This window comes from Sturnus vulgaris, chromosome 25 (assembly GCF_052056855.1).
Source record: "Sturnus vulgaris isolate bStuVul1 chromosome 25, bStuVul1.hap1, whole genome shotgun sequence".
Taxonomy (NCBI): Eukaryota; Metazoa; Chordata; class Aves; order Passeriformes; family Sturnidae; genus Sturnus; species Sturnus vulgaris.
In genome coordinates, this window is record NC_142267.1 from 6,604,598 (window position 1) to 6,626,433 (window position 21,836).

The window sequence follows — 21,836 nt, forward strand, 5'->3', positions numbered from 1 at the left end:
GTGCATTTGTTCAGGGGTTGTAAACACTGTCAGCAAGGTTTTGACAGGAGTGAAAAATGAATTTAAGTTGCTGGTGCAGAGGGAAATAAAACCAGCTTTGGCTCTGCCTGCAGCCTGCCAGGGGTAAAACAGAGGGAAGAAACCATTCCCTGTGAGGCCCTGGCACAGGTTCCCAGAGAGGCTGAGGATTCCCTGGAAGTGCCCAAGGCCAGGTTGGATGGGGCTTGGAGTAGCCTGGCATGGTGGAAGGTGTCCCTGCCCATGGCAAAGGGATTGGAACTGGAGCAGCTCTGAGGTCCCTCCCAGCCCAAACCATCCTGGGATTCTGTGAAATCCAATCCTGTGAAATCCAGCTGGGTGTGTTATTTCTCGTGGTTTCGGTGCTGGGACAGGTTGGGCACAAACTTGCAGAGGAAGAGACCGAAAGCAGAGTTCAGTTCACATTCAGTCTCTGTTATCATATCACAAATTACAGCCTAAGCCTTTCTCCACACCTGGTGGTGTCTTATCAGCCAGAGCAGTTTATGACAATCCCCAAAGCCTTTCTCTGCAGGAAACGTTGTGTTCCTGCCACAGCACAACGGTGGGAGGTGTGATAAAATGTACTTTTAATTGCACTCCAATTTCTTGAGTGTGGATTCTTTATTTATAAAGACTGCACAGGCAGAGGCCTTTTGTGGTTTTGTTCCTCGGGATGGAACTGCTCTGAAGCAGCTCTGATTTCCTGAGCTCAGGAGCAGCAGAAGGGCCAGGCTGCAGTGGACAGATGCTGTGAGCTTCCATGAAACTTCGGGAAGGAATTAACTGAGGGATTAATTTCCATGAGCAGGTTCTCCTCAGGAGTGTGTACTCCTGGCCATTGTGGGTGAGAGTTGTGACTCTGGACACTTTTCATGTGTTTAACCTGGTAAACAATGTTTAAAATAATTTATAACTGTGGAATAGGCACATCAGTGATAATCAGGCTGGGTTCTGCTGCCTTCAGCCTGATTTTTCTTTCCAGGAGAATAAGAAATGGGATTAGGGAAGGGAAGAGTGGGCAGCAGAAAGAAGAAGCTGAGCTGTAGAAATCTCTTCTGGACTTTTCTGTCCAGACTCCTCATTCTTGCAGAAGTTCTGGGTTCTCCTGTGGAATGACTTTGAAACCAGGACAGTGATCAGATTTTCCTTCTCTTGTCTGGGTGTGAGACTGACAAAACCTCAAGTCCACAGCCAGCAGGTCTGTGCAAGGCCAGGGCATATTCCAGGGGCTTCCTTTGCTGTGTCACACACACTGAGAACACCTCAGAGCAGCCTCACCTGCTGTGCTGGGCCTGTTCTGAAGGACCTTTGTGTCCTCCTGAGTGGATTCCTGTGCAAGGGGCTGGGCAGGGACAACCAAGCTTATCCAAGATTCACAAAGCAGCTTCAGCAGTGCCTTTCAGAGCAGTGTGGTGGCAGGAATAAGTCACACAGGAGCTGTGCAGCTTGCAGGGTGTCTGGGGCTGCCCTGGGAGCTGCACAGTTCCTGCAGATCCTCCTGCTCCCTTGAGAGCCCCATAATTTTCCCTCTGAAGGAATGCAGGCACAGCTGCTGCTTTTACTTGATGTTGTTGACCTGTGGTGTCATTAAAGCCAGGTTTTGTTTGAACAGCCCGTGTGGGCAGCGAGGAGACACAAAGGAACCTGCAGATGATTTTTATTGTGGTTCCACTAACAGGCTGGAGCATCTTCCTCGCTGGGTGTAATCAGGGGGTGTAATTAGGCAATATTTTCCTGCAGAGTAACTCCTTTTAGCAATTTTCTTCACAAGGAATTGCTGTTCAAAGGTCTGCTTGCTGCTTTAAGTAGAGCCCAGGTCTAGAATAAGGCTTTAATATTAAACCTTTCCTTTATGGTGAAGCACCCAACACAAGCGGTGCAAAGGGGGCAGGTTCTGCTCTGCACAGATTTGATGTCTCTCCACGGAGGCTCAGGGATAAACTCCCTCATGGCTCTGACATTTGGGAAGTTTTGCTCTGCACAGATTTGATGTCTCACCATGGAGGCTCAGGGATAAACTCCCTTGTGGCTCTGATCTTTGGGAATTTTGATTTTTGGCAAAGAGCTTCTGTGCAGAGGGTGTTGCAACAGGCACAAACACAACTTCATTTGAGTGCTGCATCCTCTGTTCCAGCCAGGCTCTAATGGAATCAGCCCTTCCCATTAAATTAATATGTTTTCCATGGAGCCCATCAAGTAACATTTAATTTGCTTCAATGAGGCTGGGCATGTGGGATCAACATGATCAACGCTTGGGATAATCAGGAAGAATCCCTGTATTTTACAGCACCTTAAAAATGCTCATTTAGACAGAGGTAGCAATTGGTTGATGCAATTTTATGTCTAATTTAGTGCAAAACTAAGACTGGAAGGAAAATGATCTCTTAGGCACGGTGAGTGGTGAATTTGTTTGGGGTTTTTTTTTTTTTGTTTGTTTATCTCTTTTGCTTTATTTAACAAGACCCAGCAAGTTGTGGTTGCCCTGTGCCTGGAAATGTCCCAGGCCAGGCTGGATGGGGCTTGGAGCAGCCTGGGACAGTGGAAGGTCCCTGCCATGGCAGGGGCTGGAATGGGATGGGCTTTAAGCTCCTTCCAGCCCAAACCACTCTGGGATTCCATGAAAAGTAAAGAAGGCTTCATAGAGTTCTTTGTTTAAAATGAAATCCATCTTGCCTGGTTCAGATCTTTTGAGCTGTTGGTGTTTACAAATCCCCAACTCCCTCCCAGCCTCAGGAGTGGTTTGGTGAGGGGGCAGAGGTGCCTCTTCCATGGCTGACAAAATGCTTAAAAGGATCCTGGCGCTGCAGCTGAAGTTTGGTGTCATGAGAGCTTCTCTGAATCTGTTCAGAAGGTGTGGAACACGATCCTTTCCCATCCTGAAGAGCAAAAACCCTGCTCAGATTCCTGCCTTGGCCAATTCCAGGGTTAAAGCGTGGATCCTTTAGTGTGGGCAGCCAGGTTTGTTACCTGGGGGCTGGGGAGCCCATGGCAGTGCAGACAGTGCTCAGCACGAGGAGCTCCACCCTGTGCTGCTGCTGCCATGTGTGGGGTGGGGATGGCATTTGGGGATGGCATTTGTGGGTATGTCCTGCACCCCTGGGCCAGGGCTGAGCAGCTCCAGCGTGTGATTGCCATGAGGGATGTGCTCAGAGCATCGTGGGGTGCCACAGTGCCAGCATGGGCACAGCCTCAGGGCTCTGTGAGTGCCATGGTGCCAGCATGGGCACAGCCTCAGGGCTCTGTGAGTGCCATGTGGGCACTGGAGCAGCCCAGCCCTGCTGGGAGGAGGTTTGGGAGGACAAGGCCAGTCCTGGCACCAGGGCATGGCCTCGGGGCACTCCAGGTGTTGGTACCCAGCTTTGGTGCTCGGTCCCTCCCTGTGCTGTGCTGTGCCAGGGGAGGTGTCCCTGTCCCACAGAAGAGTCGGGCTGGGAGCAGCTGGTGCCACCCTTGGGTGCTGTGGAGGGAAATCCAGTGGTTCTGTTCTGTTCCCTGGGGTGCTGGCACTGCAGGGGGTTTGTGTGTTTGGGAATTGTCAGTTCCTGTCTCCATGAGCATTTTATGGTTACTGCTCAAACTAAACTGTTTCCTATTGTGGACTTCAGCTTGATAGCTCTGGATCCTTTCCTTTCCTTTCCTTTCCTTTCCTTTCCTTTCCTTTCCTTTCCTTTCCTTTCCTTTCCTTTCCTTTCCTTTCCTTTCCTTTCCTTTCCTTTCCTTTCCTTTCCTTTCCTTTCCTTTCCTTTCCTTTCCTTTCCTTTCCTTTCCTTTCCTTCCCTTCCCTTCCCTTCCCTTCCCTTCCCTTCCCTTCCCTTCCCTTCCCTTCCCTTCCCTTCCCTTCCCTTCCCTTCCCTTCCCTTCCCTTCCCTTCCCTTCCCTTCCCTTCCCTTCCCTTCCCTTCCCTTCCCTTCCCTTCCCTTCCCTTCCCTTCCCTTCCCTTCCCTTCCCTTCCCTTCCCTTCCCTTCCCTTCCCTTCCCTTCCCTTCCCTTCCCTTCCCTTCCCTTCCCTCCCCTCCCCTCCCCTCCCCTCCCCTCCCCTCCCCTCCCCTCCCCTCCCCTTCCCTCCCCTTCCCAGGAGATGCTCAGACCATGGTCAAAATTTCTGTTGTTCTTTTTGGAAGTTTTCTTCCCTCCACCACCCTACAAAAAAGGGTCTTCCTGAGGAGTTTTACTTAGGGAATAAATCCTTTGTCATTAAGTATGACTTGATGAGTGTTTTATTCCTTGAGGGAGGGATATTTTTAATGAAAGAATAATCCAGTTGATAGCATCAGGCATCATTAACGATCAGTTGCTCTGTTTTTGCTTTTCTGCCTTGAGCAAAAACATTCTTAACCCAGCGTGTTTGTACCTGGAGCCTCCTGTGAGCACGCTGTTGGTTGGTTAAATCAACCCAGGCATCTAAAATCCCTCCAAAAGGCAATTATTGAGCAGCTTTCAGCAGGGCAAACTTGTCTAAAACTGACTTGCTGTTCCGAAGGGGTTTTTGTGAATCTGCTGCCGTTCCCTGGTGTGTATTCCTGACCTGGACGTGATGCTGGGGCAGGAGAAGGGAAGGGATCCCGTTCTTTGAGAGTGGTTTTAAGGCAGTGACAAAGTGCTTTGGGGCTGGTGTCAGCACAGAGCTTGGTGTCATTCCATGAACACTGAGGCTGGAAAACCTGGAGGAGCTTTAAGGGCTCTTATCCCGCGGTGTCTCCGTCTCTCTTGGGAGCTGGTGGCTGCTCTCACAATTTCCGAGGGAGCAGAGCTCTCGGTGTGACTCAGCTTTACAAGAACACCGCTTTAAGCAATGCTAATCCTGACTGCTCCGCTGTTTTGTTTGCCCAATATCCTTCCCGGAGAGCCGGGCGTCCTTTGTTCTCCTCTCAGACGTGAGGCAGGGCCAGCCGGGGCCCGAAGGAATGACAGAATGCTCCTGGAATGTGATGTGTCACATCTGGGAAAAAAGGCCTTCAGAAAAGTCAGACTTGCCCTTTTATTTGTGCGTGGATAGAACTGACACGTCCTTGGAAAGTGGGAAAGAAGGGAAAAAAAAAAAAAAGCCTGGCCAAGTTTGAAATTCATGTTGTTGATCTTTTTTTAGAAGAAATAACTAAAAATGTAATAAAAAGCCCCAAAGTCTGGGAGCTTTGGATGACAACGGTTCTGAGTCAGAAAAAGGATTTTTGGATGCAGCTGGAAACCATTGCAATTGCTGCATGCGAGCCAAGAAATAAAATGTGTTTGGGGAGCAGCTGCAGAGTTCATATCCTGCTGCAAGGATGGGAAGGCTGCTGGTTTTCCAGCCATTTCCCCTTTGGGTATTGCAGAATTGTAGAATGGTGGAATATCCTGGGCTGGAATATCCCAGGGGCCAGGGAGCTCCTGGTGGTTCCTCACCAGGTCCTTCCTCTCCCTCGCTGGGGATGAAGGCAGCTCCTGGAGCTGTTGGACATTCTGTGGACATTTGGGGCTGCATCCCCTGGTTCTGTCTGCCAGGGAGCAGAGGGGCATCCACAGCCTGCTGGGATTACAATCTGTGGAAGACTTCTCTGACTTCAGATAGTAACTGAGGAGAAAAATACTGATTAAAATAAATGACCAGGAGAATAATTGAGTGTGGTGAATAATAAAGGCAGCAGAGCCATAATTACCATCCTCTCAGTGCCCTGACTCCTGGATTTTGGGAATGTGCAGCAGCACAGCTGCCAAGGTCCCTTTAAAGTCGGGTGTGTGGCAGCAAACACAGGATGATCACAGGAATGAGCAATCTTCTTATTGTCTCACCTCCCTGGAAGCTGAAATGCAGAATTAATCCTCCACTCCATTGTCATCCCCTCCCTTCCTGCCGGGCTCCTTCCTCTCTTCACTTGGAATATTCTCTCAAGGTTTAAGTGTGAGGGGAAAGTAAGATTGGCATTTTGAGCTCTTAAATGAGGTTAATCAGCTTGGTGGTGGGTGGGAGGACCGTGCTCTGGGGTTAAGAATTTGATATTAATGGTTAGCAGGACCCTTCTTGCCAGACCTGTGAAAATTCCCTTCAGTCTGGCAGGAACTTTTAAAAAATCTGGTTAAAAACTGGTTAGAACCGGTTAAAAATCACCTGATAGTTTTACTGTTGCTGTAATTAAGAGAAACACAGGGGTTGTGGAAGGGTGTGTGAAAGGTGGCACCTTTTCCCCTCTCCTGAAGACACTGGTTTGGGTTTGCTGGCTGGGATTTAGGGCTGTAAATCTCTGCAAAAGGCACAAAACAAAGAAATGGAGCTGCTGGGATTCCTGCAGGACGAGGAAGGTTGGTGTGAGCAGAGCTGGGATGTGTAATTCTGGCAGCTGACCTGCTGGGGAGGAACTCGAATCTTTTCTCCTGGCTTTTAGCAGAGTCAGGGAAAATACACAGATGACGTTGTCCAAAAATACCTCCCTCCCTCTGCAGAAGGCACGGGGCACGGTGAGGAGGCAATAATTCAGCAGGAGGGCTGGATGCAGCAGGATCCCTCCTCCCAAGGGTTAAAACCTTGAGAAGCAGCAGATCAATTTTTGCAGTGTCTGCTCCACTCCCATCCACAACTGGCAGCAGAAGCAGGAGGGATGATTGCCCTGTAACAGGAGAAGCAGCTCACAGATTGCCAATATAATTGCCTGCTTTAATTAATTTCACCTTCTTGCCTCTGATATTAGAATGTGAAAGTCAAAGTTGCTATTTTTATAGCAATGCACATGTAATTAGTACAAAACCCACCCAGGGCATGGAAATCCGAGCTGAAACGTTTGGTGACAAATGCAAATTCCAGCCTAAATATTTTCCTGTGCTTGGCAGTGAATCGATGCTGGTGAAAAGATGCACAACAAGTCCTCCTGCAGAAATCCAGCTTTCCCAGGCTGCTGTGCTGGATATTCCTGCCCCAGAGCAGCAGGGAAGAGCGGATGGGGTGGGAATGTCCTCAGAGCTGCAGCCTGCACCGTGTCCTTCCCTGCCCAAACATTCCCTCTGGTCCTTTCCTGTTGGATCCCACAAACCTGGGATTCTTGAGCTTTCTGTGCTTTCTGGCACTGACCCCCTGGAGAACACTGCTTTTGACCTGAGCTCTTGGGGACAGCTTCTAAATTTGGGTGATGGAGTTAGAATCACGGGTGTGTAGTTAAATAGAAGTGTGTGATTTTTACATAGTGAAGGGTTTGGAATTTGAGATTTTTAGAATATAGTATGGGACAAGAGGGAGGATTTTGGGTGTTGATTCTTTCTGTCTTCTTCCTTCTTCTACTTCAGGCAGTAGTTTCTGGTTGGACAGTGAGTGCTGCACTGCTAGTCACAGGAATTTGATTATTGAGTCAAAAGTATAAATAATATAGGTGTTAGTTCTCTATTAGACTGTTTGGCTTTAAAAAACCTTTTAACTTGCTCGATTCAGCTCCATTTTGCTCACTTTTAGCTGGTAGCTAGAGGTGTTGCAGAGCTCTCTGTACTTTAGGTAAGATTTAATAAACAACTGAGCTCAAACACGAGAAAATTCGTGTTTTTAATCCTGGCTCTGAGTGAAGACAGAAGAAAATGAAAACAAGCCACTAACTAAGTGGTGCAAATACCACCTTTACACTTGGCAGGTGGGATTAACTCTGCCCTCTGAAGGCAGAGTTGTGTCCAGGGGCACAGTGCTGCTCTGGGCATCAAATCAGCCTCGCCAGGATCATCCTGCACTGCAGCCATCAGCACGGGCTCTGTGCCTTGGGAAATGGGATGAGTCCCTGCCTTTTGGTGGATTTAATCACTGTCTTTTCTTTGATTCCATGGATTTCTGGCCTCACAGTTGCTGTTGAACTCTGAGAAGTGTTGAAGTAGCAACAGAAGGCACATGGAGAGTTTGTTCACAGGATTCTTTTTGATTCGTGGTATCCAAAGTTTCTTTTCCAGGAGTGTAATTCCTGTTGTCCCAACAGACCAGGCAGGTGTGGGGTGGCACTGGTGCCTGTTCAAAGAGGGGCACACTCTTGGCTTTCCCTCACCCCCCAAACCCAAACTGTGTCCATGTCCATGGATGTGTATCATCCACAATCTTCCCAGTTAATATTGTCACATTCTGGGTTTGCTGTAAGGGGTTTCAGTGCTTAAAAACAGGATTTTTTTTTTTAACACTTAAAAATTAATTGTACGGCCTCAGAATGATTTGGGTTGGAAGCAGCCTTAAAGTCATCTTGTTTCACTTCCTTGCACATACCAGGCTGCTCAGAGCCCCACTAATGACCTCAGACACGCTGTGAGGTTTAATTAAACAGGTTTAGCTCTGTCTCCTTCCCTGCCACACTCAGCACTGAGTGTGGGCACCCAGACAAGTCCCTGAGTGCTCTCCTGGCAATTGGGCTGGGAAGTGACTGAGGCATGGGGATTATTGAGGGTTTGGGTACAGAAGGCACAGGAACACATGGATTGCTTGGGCTGAACTGGGAAATTGTGAGGCTTTTGATTGACATAACTTCCCTGATTCTTTCTGGACTGAACACTTCCCACCTTATTTGCAGCCAAATATCAAAAGAACTGAAAGAGGGGAAATTTGGGTTAGAAATGAGGAAGGAATTGTTCCCTGTGAGGGTGGGACCTGGCACAGGTTGCCCAGAGGAGCTGAGGCTGCTCCTGAATGTGTCCAAGGCCAGGCTGGAACAACCTGGGATAGTGGAGGGTGTTCCTGCCCATGGCAGGGGCTGGGGTGGGATCTTGGAGGTCCCTCCTAGCCCAAAGCTCTGTGGTTCCCTGATTCTGTTGTGTGTGAGAGCAGCAGGAATGCTGATCCCAATAAAAGTGGAGACAGCTTTTCTTCCCTCCCAGACTCACTGTTCTGGTTTGAGGGAGACCATCTGCTCTGCATTTCCAATAACTGCCATCCTCCCACAGCTATCAGCACACTTGTGATTCTGAGGGGAAAAACAACTTTTCTCTATAATTAACACTTTGCACATCTTGTCTTTCAGATGGGAAGAGGAGCTGACAAGAAGGATGAGTCTGGAATCCATGGTGGAAACCTTGCGAGAGGTGAGGTTTGAGCAGTTTGGAGTGAAAGGTGCAGGGGTTTTCTGCACCTTTTGTCACGCTGCTCAGCATTTTATTTGTGTTTTAATTAAAAATCTGCCTTCTGGCTAGAGCAGCTGTGCTGCTGTAGAGGACAGTGCTAACGTTGGGAAGCTGGAGCAGGAAATGATGAAGTTTGTAACAGAGTTTGTGACAGAGTGGGAGGAGAGAGTGGAAGTTACAGTGGAGGATCACAATTAAATTTCACTAAAGAATGAAGTTCCATTCCAGCCCCCTGTTTCCTGGTGCCTTGCCAGCCTGCTCAGGCTGAGTGAGGAGCTTTGCAGGGCTCTCCCCTCTCACCTCCCGGGTGTTTTCCCTTGCAGGAGGCACAGGAAGCAGAAGCTCTCCAGGAGGAGCTGAATGAGAAGATTGAGAGGCTGAAAGCAGAGCTGGTGGTCTTTAAGGGTCTGATGAGTGATGTAAGTACAGAGGGCCCTCTGTGGGTCTGTGTGTCCTGCACATGGCTTCATCCACAGCCAGGGGATTAGTGAGTGCTGCTGTGTAATTAGTGAGTGCTGCTGTGTAATTAGTGATGGCTGCTGGGATCTAATGCATCAGACAGATCCCCCTTCCCTGCTTCCTGTCTGGTCTGTGTGGAGATGCATTAACTGCTGCTTACCCCATAACCAGGACTCTGCCCTCCCCTCCCTTCCCCACAGCTGCTGGGCAGCACTCAAATCTGGGAAAAAAAGGTTGAAAAATTCCCAGATTGGGCTGCAGGTTCAGCTCTGTGCAGCTCCAGGAGCTGCTGGCATGGGGACTTTGCCTGGAGTCATTTAAGAAAATCCTGTTCCTCAAGGAGCACATTGGATGGAGTCATGGAATGGTTTGTGTTGGAAGGAGCTTAAATATCATCGTGTTCCACCTCCTGCCATGGCCAGGGACACCTTCCACTGTCCCAGGCTGCTCCAGACCTGTCCAGCCTGGCCTTGGACACTGCCAGGGATCCAGGGGCAGCCACAGCTGCTCTGGGCACCCTGTGCCAGGGCCTCCCCATCTTCACAGGGGGAACAAGTGCTTCCCATTTTCCTTAATGAAACTCTGACAAGATGAATCCAGTAATAGTGGTTCAGATACTGGCTTTGCTTCTAGGGCTGAGGGTCAACCTCATGGCTTTAAAAAAAAAAAAAAAAAAAAAAAAAAAGTCTTGTTTTCTCAGGAATAAATTTCCTCATGTCTCATTAGATACCAAGTTCTCTTCAAAGCCAGAGGATCTTCTAGGCCCTGACTGGATAAAACGCTTTTGTTTAAAAGTGAGAGCATGCAGATATCTGGAAAGATAAGCCAGGTGAACACTAAGGTGCCTTTCTCAGTAAGTCTGAGGCAGTGCTGAGGCCACTTGTCTGAGGAATAAACCCTGTTACGCTGATTTATTCTGTAATTTTTGCACACAACAGCCTTCTCCTGACTTCACATAAACCTGCAGAACCTGCTCCCAGGTGTCAAATCCATTCTCTCAGGGCCACTAGATCTGCTCATGGGAAATTTGGCAATTAGCTGTGTGTCCTTCTGGTGGTTAATCGAGGGTGGCTGTGCTTGGTTGGAGCCTGGGAGGGAGAGCCTGACTTCATTTAAGGAGGAGCTGCTGCTGCCCTGTGTGTGCAGAAAGGGAGGAGGTGCTGAAGGCAAACATCCTGCTGGGCTCAGGGAAAGTGCCCTGGGCTCTGCAGCCTTCAGGGGATGAGGAAACCCAAGGAAAGCACTGACAGTGTTTGTTTTGAACCTCACTGGGCAAATATTTAGAAGAGAGAAGTGCAAAATGTTGGCACGTGGCTCTTTCCTTCCTGCAGATAAGGATCACCAGCTCAGTGGGTAAGGTTGTGTCGAGTGTGCCAGTGTTGAGAGATTTATTTTCCTCAGTGTGTCTGCAAAACACAAATCTCCAAAGGTGGTTCACAGGGCCTGGAGAAGACTCTATAATAAATTAAAACAAAAAAAAAGTGGGAAAAAGCAAAGCAAACCAACAAAAAGCCCAAAGCTTTCCTCTTAGAAAGGGGGTTTGGTATTTAAGAATGGTCTGCAAATTGTGTTCCAGATGGAAGCATTGCTTAGGAGTGGGATTGTCCAGGAGAGCAAGTCTCGACCAGGATGGAAAATATGCTTTGGGGGTTTTTTAATGTTTTTTCCTTCATAAGGAGCCAGATGTTCTGTCTGAAATTAGAGCTACTACAAGGCAGTGTTTTTCATGCAGAAATTTCCATGCAGAACTTTTGCTGGGCTGGCAGCCAGGTTAGTACCAGTGAGGAGTGTTCTCTGTGCCAAGGTTCTCATGGATCCCTTTGGATCCAATGACTATTTGCTGGTTCCATGCTCTGTGTGCAGTTGCTGTGGAGCCTGGATTCTGGTTTAACAGCAGCTTCTCTGTGCAGGCACAGCTTTTGTGTCTGAAAGAGGGGAAGTGTTGCATCCTCACCAGGATTTACATTTCATTCTGCTCTGCACACGCTACACGAGGGGGTGTTCTCCATTTTTAAGGTGTTATTTATGGAATCCCAGAATGGTTTGGGATAGAAGGGACCTTCAGGACAATCCAGTCCCACCCCCTGCCATGGGCAGGGACTCCTTCCACTATCTCGGGGTGCTCCAAGCCCAGCTTGAGCACTTCCAGGGCTGGGGCAGCCTCAGCTTCTCTGGGCATTCCATTGTCCCGCCCTGTTCCTGACCCACCGAGGTTCCCCCTTGACACACTGAGCACTTGTTTTGGGGTGGGTGCAGGTGTTTGTTTGGTGGCAAATCCCTGTGAGGTGAAACTTTGTTAGGATCAGGGGTGAGCTGTGGAGTCGTGAGACTGCCTGTGCTCTGCCCGAGAGCAGGCTGTGATGTTTAACACTGCTGTGGCCTGGGGTTCCAGAGATACTGTGGGGTATCTCTTCTTGCCTGAACTGTGTAATAATAGAAGGTAATCCCTGCTGTCCTTCCTGCAGCCCATGACAGACCTGGACACAAAGATCCAAGAAAAGGCCATGAAGGTGGACATGGACATCTGCCGCCGAATCGATATCACGGCCAAGCTGTGCGATGTCGCGCAGCAGCGCAACTCGGAAGACGTTTCCAAGATTTTCCAGGTGATTAGGCCCTGAATTTTCCATAGGCTAGGGCACGAGGGAGCAGTGATGAGTGATGTGGTCCAGGTCATTTGTCTTTTCTTGAGCTCTCTCTCTGTAGCTGTATTTCCCCACCGTCTGTCAGTGTAGCTCAGCTGCAGGAGCTGCTGCAGCACCAAGAGCACAAAGTGCAGAGAGTTTCACAAAAAAGGAGTCCCAGGATGATCTTTAAGCCATGCTGTGAGTCTGATGTTAGTCTGCACTGAATGCAGGGAAAGAAAGCAGTGTTACAGGGTCTAGGTTTGTATAATTCCTCCCTCCCATTTGTTCCCTTCACAAGTGAGATGTTTTAAGCTCATGGAACTATCATCCGAATGTTCTTATTTCTGGCTCGAGCTCCATGGCCAGAAATAACATTTCTGTGATGGTGAGCTCTGGCTGCTCCAGTTGCTTTCCTTGGAGCTCCTTGGAGTTGGAAGGAAAGTTCTTTAATTTGCTCCAAAAGTGAGCAGTGACAGCTCTGCCTGGATCAGGGCTGTCACTGCCAGTGCAGCTGGTCTTGTCACAACTGCAGTTTCAGCCGTGATTAATCCACCTTCCTTCTGCTTCCATCTAAAAGTGTCTTGTTCAGGCTTTCAGTGGATCTGGTGCTTTTCTGTGGATAGTGATACCACACAGTGTGCTAAGTGCTATCCAAAAACACTGTAAAAGATCCTTGTGGTCTCTGTCGGTGAAGCTGCCGAAATGTTTGATGGTTTTTTCCCCTTGTGTTCCCCAAGACTCAAACCTCCTCAGAGGAGAATTATTTCTCTGGCAAGTTGAGCCACTGCATAGTGCCAGTGCCTCCTTCTTGTCTCTGAGGAGAACTGCTGAGGCTTTCTGCTCAGAGGTAACTGCAGAGCACACTCCTGGGCAGGCCTGCAGGGGTTAAAATGAGAGGAGAGCAACACCTTGGAGAGCAAGGCCAACAGGGAATGGTTTGTGTGCCAAGAAGAGGGAAAACTGCTGTAGGTTGGGAGTGGATTGTGTTTGTGATTCTAGCACCAGCTGGGAACATCCCCTGTGTTCCCAGCACCCTGTGTGTTCCCAGCCCTCTGGGATCCTCTGGGATCTGGGAGCATCCTGTGTGTTCTCTCTGTGCCCCTTGCAGGGGTGACCCTTGAGTTCCCTGAACTTCATTTCTTGGGGACTCTCCAGGCTTTCCCATGGCTCAGCCAACCTTCCTTGTGTGCTGAGGATTCTCAATCTGCTGCTGCTGTTGGGGCAGGGCTGGCCCTGGAATAAAGGCTCTCTGGAAAGGTTTCCTGTCTGTTCCTTGCTGGGGTTCTGTGCTGGAGGCCACACCTGTGGTGGTGGCAGGAGAGGGAGAGTTCTGTCACTGCTCTCTGCCCGGGCACTGTTGCCCCTTCTGCTTTTCCCTGGCTCACTCCAGTCTCTGCATGGCCTCTGGCAGGTCCCAGGCCGGGCCCAGTGAGCACATGAACGTCCCCAGAGCTCTGGCAGCCTGCAGCTCGCTTTGCTCTTCCCAGCTGCTTCCCTGTGCTCCGTGTGCACCGCTCCTCACAGCCCGAGCAGGGAATCCTGCATTTCCCAGCAGCTGCTGGGCAGCCACACCCACTCACACCTAACTCCTGTCCTCTCCTCTCCTTGCACCCCAAATTCCCACTCCCCTCAGCTGAGCCCTGTAGTCACTGCTGCTCTCTCCACCCAAGGTGGCCTCCAAGAAGAAGGAGAGGAAGCTGACATCGGACGAGGAGCTGTCGGAGCAGGACGCCGACAACGGGAGGTTCTCGGATGATGAGGTCAGCTGCTCCCTCAACATCACGGATGAGATGAAGAGGATGTTCAACCAGCTGTGAGTATCCCTGGAAAACTGCTCCTGACAGGCAGCCTGAGCCCCAGAATCTCTGAGCTGGCAGTGTGGCACAGGCCAGGAGGGCTGGGGGAAGTTCCAATAAATGAACAGATTTCTGCTCCTCTGTGCTGGTTTGAAAGTAAAACCAGTAAGAGACTCCAAGTCAAAAATACAATTTAATAGGAAAAAAATACATGCAATAGTAGAGAAGTAGAGAGTCAGAACACAACCTGACACCCCCCTAGTTAGGGTGGTGGGAGCAGTCCAGGTGAGGGGATCTTGTTGCATCTTTCCTGTAGAAAGGTCTGGTAGCTCTTGTCCTCTGGGATGCAGTGGGAAAAGGCTGCTCTGCTGTTCCAAATCTCCCCTTTGATCTGGGTAGGAAATGCTCGGCTCCTGCCCTGGCTGGAGCATCTCCCAATGGGATGATGGAATTTGATCAGCCCTGCCCTGGGACTGCATGGCCATGAACAGGAGAGATCTCCTGGAGGGAGGATGGGCTGTGGGGAAGATAAAGAACACTGCAACAGCTGGGTGAACAGCTGGAACATGAACAGAGGATATCTCCACAGAGATCAGGATCACTGCCCCAGCTGGGTTAACAGCTGGGATAGAATACACACTGCTGGGCACGTCACCTAGGACATCCTCCCTCAAGTGGGAGGAACTACAGAGGATATAAAAAATACAAACTAGTTTTGCTACTCTCTATTGTTGCAAAAGAGGAAAAATGCAATGAAAAAAGGTTATAACCAAGAGTCTGTTCTGCATGTGGAGCTGAGTATTTGATTTCTAGAGTTTGCTGCTGCTTGGCTGGATAGAATTTGGACTGAAAGCTCAGCTTGGAGTGGATACAAACCTCTCAAGTTTTTTGATATGCTTTTCAGTTGGGCTGTTGGCAAATGGGAGTGGTGGATCTGTCTGGAAGATCAGTGGACAACAATTCATAGATGTCAGGAATATTGGTGTTGTCAGCAGTGCTGCAAAGTCTGGTGTCCCACATTGGAAGAATTGGAGTTTGTTTTATAAAGCTTACCCCAAACCAAATTCCTCCCACAAAGGAAGTTTGTAGCAGCCCAGCAGGGACTCTGAGCACGTGGGGCTGCTCTGAGCAGTTCAGGGGGTGGCTGGAGGTGTGCCCTGTGTCCCCTTCTCCCAGCAGGGCCAGGATGGGGGTGGCCACAGCCTGGTGAGGCTTTTGGGGGTCTCTGCTGTTCTCTTTGGCAGAGAGGAGCACCAGGGAGCACCGTGGGTGTGACTGCAGCACCCCAGGGGATGTGGGGTGTCCCCTGCAGTGACAGCAGAACTCCCAGAGCTTTCCCACCCAGTGCAGGACAGGATTTGTGTGGGATGGTCTGAGAACCACCAGCTCCTCTTCTGCTGTCAGACACTGCCACGAGTTCTGCTTCAGGGGGAGCCTTTCCTCCTTTCTGCCTGAATTCCCTGTGTGGGAGGGATGGTTTTTGCCAAAGCTGTGGATGATTCCTCTTGTTAGGACTCCTTTCAGATGTCTTCAGGCCTTCAGTAATAATTAATGTAATAAATACAGATTTTTGACTTCTCCACTGTTAAATTCAGTGTGACAGCAGGCAGTGTGTGGATTTTGAAAAAAATCCAAGAAGTTAAAATGTACTAGCTAGGTTGGTCATGCATTTAGGTTTTAGTTTTGTTCCCAAACCTGCCTTGTGATACCCAGTTGTTTTTGGTCCTGCTAATGAAATTCTTATCTCCTAGCCCTTTATCCATGGCACAAAGTGCTGCAGGAGCCTTGTTCTATCAAGCTGGGGTGAACGTGTTGGTGGCTCATTGGGGATGGGCTTGAGGTCTTTGTGAAGTAAAAAATAATAGCTTAGAAATAGATGGAAGAGCTGGTGTCATTAACAGAAACAAAGCAACTTGCATTTTAGCTGTAATGAACGTAATTTTTAAGAATTAAGTGGTAAAAAAATCCAAACTGCAGTGGATTTTGAGCAGTGTGTGTGAGGTCAGCCCAGGAGCCTTTGTGCTCTCTTATCAGGATAGATTTTGCAAAAAGAAAACGATTTGAAGAAGTGGATTTGCAAAAGGCACAATCATGAGTGTCCAAGCTTTTTAAATGACTTTTTACAGTGCTGCTGATCCAGACAGAGCTCCTGTCCCTTGCCAAGCTTTGCAGCCTCCTGGGACATCATCGAGCTCCTTCCTGAGATCTTATCAGCTCAGAGGAAGTGAGCTAAAGCCATAAAAATGCATCAGCCTGGAATCCAGGCTGCTTAGGAAGCAATTCTTTGTCAGGGCTCCTTAAGCAGGATGAGGAGCAGCTACTGCTCTGTGCTCTGCAACTTTCCTTTATTGCACAAGGTTTGAGCAGGTCGTGGTGTGAAAGGCCACTGCTGCCTGTGTGCTGTGCCCTCAGTGGCTGCAGCAGTGTTTGTGCTGCTCTCCACATCTCTGGGGCTCAGCCTTTGCATCCTTGTTCCTTTTGGACCTTGTTCTTTTCAGACCCCAGCGTGTTCCAAGGGCTGCAGGGGAGCCCTTGGCTGAACTCCCCCGTGAAATCAGCCTGGATTTGGGCCTTTAACATCCCCCAAGCTGTGTTTGGGCTCCTTTGCCGTGGAGGAAAGAACAGCTCCAAACATTTCTGTGGTTTTGCAAACAGGGGAAGCTACTGTGCAGCTCCATCTGGAGGGCAGAGCCAGGCCTTGTGCTCAGAGCAGCAGCTCCAACAAGGATCTTTTATTCTGCTGAGGGGTGGCAGAGAGCCCAGAGAGAGGGGCTTGGGCAGTGGCTCAGGCTGTTTGTAAAAGCTGTGAGGATTTCCAGCCGCTGCATTGTGCCCCCATTCAGCTCTCATAGCCCATTTTTCTAGACAATTAATTAAAGGACTGAGGGAGTGGGGCTGGGGTGCTTTGGTTAATGCCTGTTCTGCTCTCTCAGCCGTGAGACGTTTGATTTTGATGACGACTGTGACAGTTTAACATGGGAGGAGAACGAGGAAACGCTGCTGCTTTGGGAGGACTTCACCAACTGCAATCCCATTGACCTCCAAGGAGAGGTGAGTTCATTCCCGTTATTTTCTCCAAGCCTTCTCTGCAGAAACTCTTCCTCAGCTTTTTTTGTAGCCATTTGTGCCTGTGGGTGTTTGACTGGTGATCTAGTTTGCCACACAAACCGACTTTGATTTTAAAATCCTCTTAGTGCTTCCTCTTTGTGGTTGTTTTTCACTCTGTGCAATCACTTTATTGGCCAAACTTTTATTTCCTTGGCTCCTTTTAAATTCTCATGACTGAGTCTTTAAAAGTACTGAGTGAGAGGTGAAGGATCCAAGATGTCTGTTCCAGGAGCATCAGGGAATCTGTCATCCTTTCTCTAAAGATCTGGGCTGACAGGAAGGAGGTTTAGATTTGATAGTAGGAAAAAATTCTTCCCTATGAGAGTGGGGAGGCCGTGGCACAGGGTGCTCAGAGAAGCTGTGGAGGCCTCATCCCTGGAAGTGTCCACGGCCAGGCTGGATGGAGTTGAGAGCAGCCTGGGACAGTGGAAGGTGTCCCTGCCATGGCAGGGGATGGATTTAGATGAACTTCAAGCTCCTTCCAGCCCAGACCAGTCTGGGATTCTGTGATGTTCCCCAGCCCCTCACTTTCTCTGTGCATTATCATTCACACTTCAATTCTGGTGATGTGTGGAGTGCAGGGGATGCACAGCTGTTCCTGTGCCCTGGGGAAGGTGTTGAACAGTGGGAATCCCATCCCAGACAAAGAACCTGTGGGTGCAGGACCAAAAAAGCACCAGGGATCCTATGGACCCGGGAATCTTGTGCTTGCCTCTGCCCAGTCTGTGGGGATCTGCTGGCAGTGGTGGATAATGAACAGTTTCCTTTTAATCCTAAAATCCAAAGGGAAAGGCAGCTAATCCAGTCATTCCTGAGCCTTCTTAGAGGGCTGGGAATGTCTGGGAATGGCTAGGAATGGGATGGGAATGGGCTGGGCATGACAGGGAATGGTCAGGAACAGACTAGGAATGGTCTGGGAACAGCCTAGGAATGACAGGGAACAGCCTGGGAATGGGATGGGAATGATGGAATGGCTGGGAATGACAAGGAGTGGCAGGGAATGATGGAATAGCAGGGAACAGCGTGGGAATGGCCGGGAATGATGGAATGGCTGGGAGTGGCTGTGTTACTGCATCCCCCCGCTGCCTCCCGGGCAGGGAAGATGCTGAGGCAGCAGCCGGGGATGTTGCCTGGTGCTGCTGCCAGGGCGTGTTCGGGTTCGAGTTCGGGTTCTGGTTCGTGTCTGTGTTCGTTTTCGCGTTCGGGTTCATGTCCGTGTCCGTGTCCGTGCTCGTGTTCGTGTCCGTGTTCGGGTCCGGACTCGGGTTCGTGTCCGTGTCCGTGTTCGGGTCCGGACTCGGGTTCGTGTCCGTGTCAATGTTTGGGTTCGTGTTCGAGTCCGTGTTCGCGTCCGTTTTCGGGTTCGTGTCCGTGTCCCTGTCCGTGTTCGGGTCCGTGTCAATGTTTGGGTCCCTGTCCGTGTCCGTGTCCGTGTCAATGTTTGGGTCCGTGTCCGTGTCAATGTTTGGGTCTGTGTCAATGTTTGGGTCCCTGTCCGTGTCCCTGTCCGTGTCCGTGTCCGTGTCAATGTTTGGGTCTGTGTCAGTGTTTGGGTCCGTGTCCGTGTCCCACGTCCCCGGGCCTGGCTCATCCCTCCGCGGCTCCGGGAGCCCTGGGGATTACCGGGAAGTGCTGGGGCTGCAGAAACCGCGGCGAGCCGGAGCAGAGTGTCAGAGGGATAACGGGAGCACGGCAGCGGAGAGATAACGAGGAGAGGAGGGAGGGTGGCGGGCTGATAACGAGGAGCCTCGCGCAGGAATTAATGACAGCTCATTTGCATACGCCGGGCGTGCCTGGCTAAGCGCGGCAATAGCGCCGAGCCCGGGCCCCGCGCGGGGAAACTCTAAAGATTTTAAGAAGCTTAAATCCTTCTAAATGAAAATTATACAAGGAAAGGGTAGATTTGGCTTGTAGATGGAGGTTCAGAATAAAGACTGCTCCGGCTGTGCCTGCTCTTTAACATGTGCTTTACATGCCTGAATCTTCCTTCCGTGGGCTTTATTCCTTTCAAGTTCTTACACGCTGCCCTCGCCACCTTCTTTTATGACCTTAAGGAGTTAAAGCTCTTCTGCATATAAAAGGATCAGTGGGATGATTCTTGTAACTCCAGGCTGGATAGCCTGGTGTGGGTGCCAGGAATGAGCCCTATAAATCTGCTGCAGATGTGGCCAAAGCTGGAACCCCCATTAACACTCATTGGCACAGTTGAGTTAAATCGAGGGTAATTTTTGAATGGGAAATGGAGGTGGTTGAAGACCTGAAAGAGGGAATAGTGACACTGTGGTGCCTTTTTGGGCAGCACAAAGCAGCTCTGTGTGCTTGGGAGCCCAGACTGTGCTGTCAGTCCAAAGGAGCAGCTTTCCTTTGGGACAGCATTTGTTCCTGCTTTATCCAGCAGTGCAGGAATTCCAGTGGGAATCCGTGCCTGCACAGGAGCTGCTGGAGAGTGATGATATGTAACTGGAAAATGAGAATTCCAGTGCAAAGCTGTGAATATCAGTGTGGTCAGTGCAGGGAAAATTAAAAGTTTCATGGCTGGAGAGCAATTCCAGTCTGTCCAAATGTGATCAGGCTGTGAAAGGCTCAGGAAAATCCAGGGGGTTGGTGCTTTGGAATGCATCAGGTGCATGGGTTTAATTGCTGGAGCCTTGATCAGACCTCGCCTTTGTGTATCCAGAGCTGTGATCATGGCACAGAAATGTGTTTTCGTGCTATTCCAGATTGATGAAGAATATTCCTTGCCTGTGAAAAAATGTCTTTAAAAAATCAGTGCATGAAGGAACACAATAACCTACATTTCCAGGGGAGGTTAAATAAAATCTTCAGTTCTTTCCTGAATTCCTTTATTTCCTTGCTAAATCTTTGTGTCCTCCTTTCCCCTGCAGGAAGAAAACCTGGGAAACTTGATCCACGAAACAGAGTCTTTCTTCAAGACAAGAGACAAGGAATACCAGGAGACAATAGGGCAGATAGAGGTGAGGAAGGGGAATTGTTCCTGCTGGATGGACACAGTGCAGTGCACTGTGTCCCAGAGGGAAGCAGGAATGTTCATATATCCAGGAATGCAAAGGCATTTCCCTCTGGCATGCCCTGGGGATTTTTCTAAATGCCATTCTCTGGGCTATTATTGCTCCATACTTCAGCACTGAGCATAAATCTGAGGCTGGTGGAGAGAGAACCTGCAGAACAAAGAGAATTAAACACATTATTATTCTTTTCCCCCTCTTTGTTCTGCATGTCCACCCTCACCCTGGGAAATGCTCCCCAGGACGTGGCCTCCCAGGTTGCCAGAAACAGCAGCTGGAGCTTCTCAAAATCCCTGTCATGCCTTGAACTGCTGTCATTAATTACTGCCTGTTGACAAACAAGGTGCCAAGAGCAGGAAGAGCCCTCCAGGCCTGTTCAGAACCAGTGGGAAACTCTGACTGCCCTTCCTGGGCTCACAAATCCATTGGAAATTAGGAGCAGTGAGGTGAAATGTGCACTGTGGGGAGTTTGGCTGGGTAGCTGAGGCATCCCCACCAGTGTGAGAAGTGCAGGAAAGTGGGATTGCACCTCACCTCAAGCTGATTCTTGGCCTTTCTTTCCTCCAGCTGGAGCTGGCCACAGCCAAGAGCGACATGAACCGGCACCTGCACGAGTACATGGAGATGTGCAGCATGAAACGGGGCCTGGACGTGCAGATGGAGACCTGCAGGAGGCTCATCAAGGGCTCAGCTGACAGGTAATGGGCTCCTCTCTGCTCCAGGGGCTCCTTCCCTCTGGTTCTGATGCCTGCAGAAGCTGCCTAGAGCACAGGTTAGACAGAGTAAGAGAAATAAAGAGGGTATTTATTAAAAAGGCATTCAAAGGATTCACCTTGGGCAGTACAAGGCCCAGCCTAGGCTACACCCAAGATGGACCACAGGTCACACGTTTTCACACTTTTATAAGTTTGGTCCATTTGCATATTGGACCAAATAATTGTAATAATTATAATTGTCCAATTACAGCTTCAGGTAATGAAGTCACATTCTCCCAGTTTGCTCCCCCCAATTCACTGTTGTTTGCACTTTTTGGGGCCTGAAGCTGCAGCAGTGTCCTTGGTTTTCAGGCTAACTGAACTTGGTTCTTTGTCTAACTCAACTGTGAAGAGAACTTGCTAACACTCTATTTGCAGTTCAGAGTTACATACTAATGCAGTACAGAATCTGAAAAATATGAAAGCCAACACTTAAGCCATCAGTTCCTGCCAGCTTGGGCTGAAGACAACACTGTCACTTCATGGCTTTGTCCTTTGGAGAATCTTGTGTGCCAGGACCAGCCCTGAAAGGAGAAGTGCAGCAGAGTGTGGGGTCCTGCACCCTGTAACAGCTCCAAGGTTCAGCTCCTAAACCCAGGGAGCTCCAGCTCAGGTGGACTTGCAGTCTTTAACATCTCAGATTTAGAACTCTTAAAACCCCAATTTGAATCTCGACTCTGGACTTACATGAAGAACTTGTTTTTTAATCTTCTCATGTGTTAAGAACCTTACACTATGAGGGATTTCTCTTATCTCTTGCTCAAGCCCAGTAGAACAAGATGATAAACTTTCAATTTTCTGGGCTCTGGGTATTAGGGATGCTGAGAGTCTTTGCTCTCCATTTCCCCATCAGTAAAGCCAGGACAACCTTGTGTTTGTGTAGGGGATGGGTGAGGTGGCACCTTGATTTTACTACTGATATTTACTGTAAACCCAAAGTTTAATGTTATTAAAGAGGTTTTTAAATAGCTGGAGGGAATGCCAATGTTTAATGTTAAA

General features: G+C 49.4%; 1 protein-coding gene across 3 annotated transcripts in view; it reads left to right on the top strand.

The window, feature by feature from the left end:
- Window positions 1-21,836, top strand: part of IFFO2 (intermediate filament family orphan 2) — a 46,460-nt gene that overhangs the window by 18,292 nt on the left and 6,332 nt on the right. For 2 of the 3 annotated variants that reach the window (XR_015808457.1, XM_014881693.2), the window contains exons 2-8: window positions 8,967-9,027; window positions 9,390-9,485; window positions 11,991-12,131; window positions 13,823-13,965; window positions 16,882-16,999; window positions 19,942-20,031; window positions 20,650-20,780. Coding sequence is in view for 2 of the 3 variants with exons in the window: in XM_014881693.2 (XP_014737179.1) it covers window positions 8,967-9,027; window positions 9,390-9,485; window positions 11,991-12,131; window positions 13,823-13,965; window positions 16,882-16,999; window positions 19,942-20,031; window positions 20,650-20,780 (780 nt within the window). In the remaining variant the exon portion in view is untranslated. The remainder of the gene's footprint in view (window positions 1-8,966; window positions 9,028-9,389; window positions 9,486-11,990; window positions 12,132-13,822; window positions 13,966-16,881; window positions 17,000-19,941; window positions 20,032-20,649; window positions 20,781-21,836) is intronic. The other variant, XM_088178969.1, reaches the window with a different exon arrangement.